General features: G+C 40.7%; 1 protein-coding gene and 1 pseudogene across 2 annotated transcripts in view; both read right to left on the bottom strand.

Moving 5' to 3' along the window:
• LOC105853460 overlaps window positions 1-5,673 on the bottom strand; it is a 12,339-nt pseudogene extending 6,666 nt beyond the window's left edge.
• MTUS2 (microtubule associated tumor suppressor candidate 2) overlaps window positions 1-6,664 on the bottom strand; it is a 417,304-nt gene that overhangs the window by 98,457 nt on the left and 312,183 nt on the right. For both annotated transcript variants that reach the window (XM_004680175.2, XM_012723287.1), the window contains exon 7: window positions 6,322-6,533. In XM_004680175.2, the coding sequence (XP_004680232.1) occupies window positions 6,322-6,533 (212 nt within the window). The remainder of the gene's footprint in view (window positions 1-6,321; window positions 6,534-6,664) is intronic.

The following is a 6,664-nucleotide window of genomic DNA, read 5'->3' as shown; positions in this document are numbered from 1 at the left end:
GGGACAAAGAGTCTCCGACACTAGGTCAAAGAGTTTCATTACTTCCAAGAGTTGCATGACACCATTCTATTATTTGATATTGGTGATGTGCTGAAGTTTAGGGGATTATGCTAAGAGATTCCTTAACCAGTTCTAAGGGTAAAGGTGAACACCGTTCCTCTGGCAAGGTGTTGTACGGGGATATGTACTTGGGACTCAGTGTTCTTTCAGAACAACAGTAACTTGTTCTATCTTGTAACTGTCAATTTACCAACTCACTACCATGGCCCACAAGGTGACATGCTAAAGAATATTCAGAAATGACAATCTAGGTGTACACATTTTCTCGAAGTTTGTAGTTATTCAAGGTAAAATTAAGGGAAGGAAGGTAATGTAAGGCATTGTTTATAATGGGGGAAGGTGCAAAACATCATACTTAAATAGATATTTGAGGACTTAGGGAGCAATAAACAGTTTGCTGTCTTTGATTTTGCTCAGGTATAATTTCTGCTCTGAGAGTCCAACTCTCTGAAATACAAAGTCCTTTGGCTGGTGGACAATATAGGCTTCTCTAATGTTTTTGGAGCATGGGGCACATGTTCATGCTGATGCCTTGTAAGTGTGATGGGAATAAAGACTGGTTAAGCCCTCTGGAGAGCAGTATGGAGGTTTCTCAAAAGACGAAAAATGGGTCTACTAGAAGACACAGCAGTTCTACTCCTGACTATCTACCAGTAGAACACAACTAGACTACTTTGAAGGGAAACTTTCACCCCCATGTTCATGGCAGCATTTTTTTTATAATAGCCAAAGTATGGAAACAATTTAAGTGTCCAAAAACAGGCGAGTGACTCAAGTACGTGTGACATATATAGACACACTGGAATACTACTCAGTAATCAATCTCATGCCATTATTGGCAATATGGATGAAGCTGGAAGAGATTATGCTACGTGAAATCAGTCAGAAGGAGAAAGACAAAAGCATAGTGGTTTCACTTATATGTGGAATCGGACAAAGGGTCAGATATAGCAACCAAAAGAACTAGCTCTTTAAAGCAGACTACAGAACTGAGACATTTAGAGATGAGGGGGAGGAGGTGGGGCAAGATCAAAGTGGGAGGGGAGCACAATGGACAACAGAGGTGGACTGTGGGTGCTCGTGGGGGTGAGAGTGCTATAGCAACATCACTGCATGTGGAAGGATGCTATCTTGACAAAATACAAACATTGATGTAAACCAATACTACTTCAATAAAAAAAATAAATGAAATATTAAAAAAACCTGAATGTGCTATATGACTAAAGATAGCAAGCATTTATTTTACAAAGGAGTTCTTCCACCTTGGTCTCTTCTCCCCTTTAACACACACCCTGATCTGACTAAGAACCCAGACAGAAGACACAGGGGCCATTTCTTTCTAATATGATCTGTTATGAAGGAATTATTGCACTTTTAGAATTAGTTTTCAACCCACCAGAGCACTCTCTATATCATTAATTTAGCAAAAGTTTAAAGATGGACAGAAGGATGCCACTTGGCAGACAATGCACTTTGATCTTTTCCTTCCCACATATGCTCTCTCTTCCTGCTTACTCATCCCAATTCCTCCTTGGCACACCAACCTGGCTCTTCCATCACAACTGGGTTTTCAGTTGGAAGGCCACTCCCTTCCCATCACAACTGGGTTTTCACTAAGCTCACATCTTTTTTTTTTATGGCAACACAAGTGATTATATATCATCTTGGATTATTTCTTGTTAGGAATCTTGTGGGTTTAACATTTAAACTATTCTTTCATGAATTTTTTTTTTTTGTAATTATGTTTTCCCCTTAATTAGATTAAAAGCACTTTGAAGTTTAGGGAGAAGGCATCATAACATAGTAGAAAGATCTGGATATTGGATGTTGAGTGACTGACATTTGTATCTTATGATGCCTTTGGAGGGCCACATAATTTAGTTGAATCCTAATTTGACATCCTCAATTGTCACACAAGAACAATAGTTATAGCAGGTAAGATGGTTGAGAGTTAAAATAATGTATATGAAGTGTTTGGAACATAGGAGATGATCAATAAATAGGATCTACATTGTTACTTGGGAATTCTGACTATTATTTTCTTGAATCTCCTATAGAATCTTTCATATGACTGAGGCAGAAAGATCCATTACTAACAAGTATAAATGAACTGACTCTGAAACATATAAACTGTATTTAAAAGTAGGCACCCCTAACTAACAAAAACATCATAGATAAAGTGAATATGGAAAATGTCAGTAAATATTAAGTATAAATGGTAGGTGTTTTATTTCTACTCTTGCATTTTAAATAAATTGTGCATTGAAAGATCAAACAGCAAAAACTAGAACCATGTATACTTTGGAAGAAGGATGATGACATGTCATTAATTTTTATTAGGCAAGGAAAGTATAAATTCTTGACAAATTGCTTCTCATGATTTCCATGACTAAACTATTTGCTAATAGAGAAATTAGAAACCATCATCTACTTCACACATTAAATGATAAAATGACATAAATATTTAAAAAATGGAATAAAGCTTATTAAAATAAGTATACTCTCAAATGTATAAAATTTGATACAAAGCAAGATCACTTAATAACAGGACCATCCACTGGAGTGTTTCCTGGATTAGCCACCAGAGGCTGCAAAAGAGTAGCATTCAGGAAGCAGGCAGCAGAGAAAGACAAAAACCACTCAACCCCCACCTGAGAAGTGGGAGTCCCGGAGAGAGTCACACTCACTACCGCACCACTTAGATGTTTGGGGAAGCACAGACTTCAGTAGATCCATTTATGCTGTGGTGAGGACCATGCTTTACTGCAGGGACACAGATATCTGGAACCATGACAAGTACATAAGTGTCAGGCTGGTGTTGGCATCTAAATTCTGAATCTTAGAATCTCTGGCTGCTGGACTGTCACAGATTTGTCACAGCTGACAACATTCACAGCCGCTCTAACAGGAACTATTAAAGCATGGGGCAGAATTGGAAGATTCTTATCTGGGCTTCTAATTCTTTTTTTCCCAGTGACTTCCCATACATATTTAATGGCATCAGCATATTATGGGAAAAAAATATGAATAGCTAGAGTGGAAATTTTTTCTAAAATATGCCCCAGGTCAAACCATATGTATGTATGTATGTATGTATGTATGTGTGTGTGTGTGTGTGTATAAACCCTTTATATATATATATATATAGTGAAAAAAGAATATCTTACTTGTTTCAAGAGTAAAATCCTTGAGGGTAGAGCTTTGTGTGGAGTATTTGTTCAAAGTGCCTTTACTCATTCATTCACTGTATTCTCGCATGACATTGTGGAGACTTACTATCAATACCATTTGGAACTGAGGAAACTGAGATTCAAAGATGGACTGAATAGGTGTGACATTGCTAGGGGGCAGCCAAGCCAGGCCCAAGGCGTTACTTCTCTGAGTGATGAGGATGAGACTCCCAGAGGGCAGTACTGCTCATGGCTTGATGGCGGAGGAGATGGGGTGGGCTGCTGCCTGGCACCGTGCCTCGTGCCCCTGCTCCACCAGCCACCCACTGTCGGTGACAATGCAGTGATACAGGTGCAGAGTTCCAGTAGGGTCTTCCGATCTGAAGGACAAAATGACACTGCATTTTCAGACTGGCTATGAGGTTCATGCTCAGCTGTGACCATGTCTCCCAGGTAACAGCAGTGTACTGATTTCCCACAGGAGTGCCACTGGGCACCTCAAGCTCTCTAGACCTGGGAACAGGGGGCTCCATCACTATAGGTTTGAGGTGGCTTTGCCTCAGTTTTCCCAGCCGCTCACATTCCATATCATATTTTCTTGGTATTGCTGGTAAACTGTCAAATCAATCCTCTTAAGCCACATGGAATACATGACAGCCTCCGTGGATGCCACTATGCTCAATTATAAACCCTTTTTTTTTTTAAATGTTCATTTTCCCTTCAGGGGTTTATCTGGAGAGCACTGAGATAAGAAAGAAAAGAACGTACTATGTAGGCGGTGAAATGCCATGGTCATTTGGGAGGCCTGTTTGAAGTTGCTGGTGTGATTTACTAAAAAGAAAATGAAATTCATGTCCACCATCCATCTTGCTGAAATGCCAAAAGCAGCTCTCGTGGTAGGGAGGTCCAAGGGAGATGCCTGCAAATCACCTGCTAGTCTCCTCTGACCTCTGACTTAAGAGTCGCATGCATACTGCAGAGAAATAAATCCCATGGTCCGTGGGCCAACAAAGTGTTCCTGCATTAACTAGGGGTAAGTGACCCTTAATTTCAGCACAGAAACTCGCTTTTGTGCTGTGATGCCATAGAGGGATCCAAAGAGTCTTGCTTGTAAAACACAGCACACACTGTCTGTGTTATATCAATGCAATGTCTGTTGATACATCTATCTCTAGGAAGCCTCTATAAAGGATTGGTGAGGATTTATTTGAGGACACAATGGATGATGCCTGGAAGGAGCGATCCCAGAGTGGGCAGAATAAGAAAGTAACTCACCAGAGAAGCTCAATGAACAACCCATTTTCTTCTCTTTATGAGATTTGAGAGTAAGTAGGAAATATATGTCCAACTGAAGAACAAAAATAAGCCATTTTTTCTTGAATAAGAAAAATGCTCAGTATTTACCATGGCGAGTCAGGTCTCTTGGCACCTTAAAAATGTGTTCATAATTTTTATTCTTACAGGGGTTATGTATACAACTTCTATATGTATATGCAACTGTTCAATGTTGATACCAACAGGACTAGACCAAAAAGCAAACGTGAAATTCAAATTGGTCATATTTACACAATGGACTATTACTCAGAGATCAAAAAAGACAAGCTCATGCCATTTGTGGTGACATGGATAGAACTGGAAGGAATCATACCGGATGAAATTAGGAGGAAAAAGATACCGACAGTCTTATATGTGCAATATGGAGAAACCAATGAAAGATCAAGAAAAAGTCAAAACTAGCAAGCTGACCATAGAACTGAGGCATACATTAAAGGAGAAGATTGGGGGGCAGGGGTGGTGAAAAGCAGGGGAGGGAAGAGCACAAGGCAATGTGGTGATGGTTCACAGGTGATAAGGTGGTGAGAGAACTTAATAAAAAATATAAATAAAATTGGTCATTTATTGCCTATGTTAAGGTGTGTTTTAGGAAAGAAGCTGAAACCATTGGTAAAGCTGAAATCTGTTCATCCTGTCTTTCATTACAAAAGCAAATTGATAATTGGCTGCTTCTACTAAAAGCTTTAAGCAAAAAAAAAAAAGAAAAGAAAAGAAAAAGAAAAGGACATGAACAAGAAGGGCAGCTCAGGCTTTTACACTGTAGGATATCCTGAGAGGTCAGAGTCCTCCACACTTTCAGGGAAGATGATTAAAAAAAAATAACTAAAATCAGTGGTCATGCAGTGCTACTTAACACCCTTCTGACTTCCTTCTTTAAATTGGTAAGAAATTCAGTTTGTTCATTTAGAGAGCAATTACATAGCATTTTTACTTCCTCCCACTTACAGACAACAGAAGATCCATTGGAAACTTAACACGTCCTGTAGGCTTTTAATATGCTATTTCACAATGTTTGAATCTTGAAGGTGAATTTCCTTTTCTCCCCCAAACATACCTTGGCTGCTTCCCACTGGAGCACAAAAGCAGTCAGCCAGACACAGGTCCCCATCCTTTGCCCACACAGAAGTTGGAGGCTCAGCCACTCCGTGGTTAATAAACTCAGTGTCCAGAACCTCTGGCAGTGATTTGTTGAGGAGAAACCAGCCCTTCCTGTGTGTTCAGGGAAACCCAGGGGGCAGGGAAGACTCCTGTACCTTCTCATCCTCTCAATGAAAAGCCTCACAGCTGCTCTGTGAACACAGACCCACAGGGAAGCCTCGGCCTGGCACATTCCATTTCCCACAACAGCCGCCCAAGAGAATAACACCGCTGCCCATGTCTACTTAAGATGAAATAAGCAGAAGTTTCAGAGTCTGGATCTGTGTACAATGCAAACAATCATGCTCTATGAAAATCACCTTCAGATGGCACACTTATAACCCTTCCTTTTTATTTTCACATCATTTTGCCTTTTGAAGTCAAGGTTAGTAATAAGTCATTCTTCCAGACTAACTTCTTTCACACCTAAGTATGAACTTGGCTCCCATCCATGATGTGACTGATGCCACAGGAGAGTCTGAATGACCTTTTGAAATCTGAATCCCCACTCTAACCCTAAACCCAAACTAGAAACACACACATACAAATAACCATATCCAAGATCGCCCTCCTCCACCCCAAAGAAAAGCCCTTCAATATTTACTAAAGGTGGCCTCACCTTTCCGAAGAAATGCTGAGTGGACACGGCAAGTGCCTGGAAGCCTCGGATGGCCTTCCTCAGCTCCCCCTGCACCAGGCCCAGCTGCCGCGCCTGCTGCTCACAGCGCTCCTTCAGCTGTTGAACCAGCTGTCTCTCGGCCTCCCGGGCTTGCAGGTCTGGCTTGGGAGGAAACCCATTTCTGGGAGCTGTGGTCCTCTGCTTGGGATATCCTACAAGGAAAAAGAGTCACTTGTGAAAAAATAAAGCACAGCCCAAATAGGACATCCCTTTCTTACAGAAGGATTTCATCAAGAGCAAGAAGCCTAGAGGGACTTGCCATTGGTTTGTCATTTTAAGTAGC

The sequence above is a fragment of the Condylura cristata genome, unplaced genomic scaffold, assembly GCF_000260355.1.
Source record: "Condylura cristata isolate star-nosed mole 26May11 unplaced genomic scaffold, ConCri1.0 scaffold00010, whole genome shotgun sequence".
Classification (NCBI taxonomy): domain Eukaryota; kingdom Metazoa; phylum Chordata; class Mammalia; order Eulipotyphla; family Talpidae; genus Condylura; species Condylura cristata.
The sequence above is the reverse complement of the archived record's forward strand: the minus strand, read 5'-3'. Positions and strand labels throughout refer to the sequence as shown.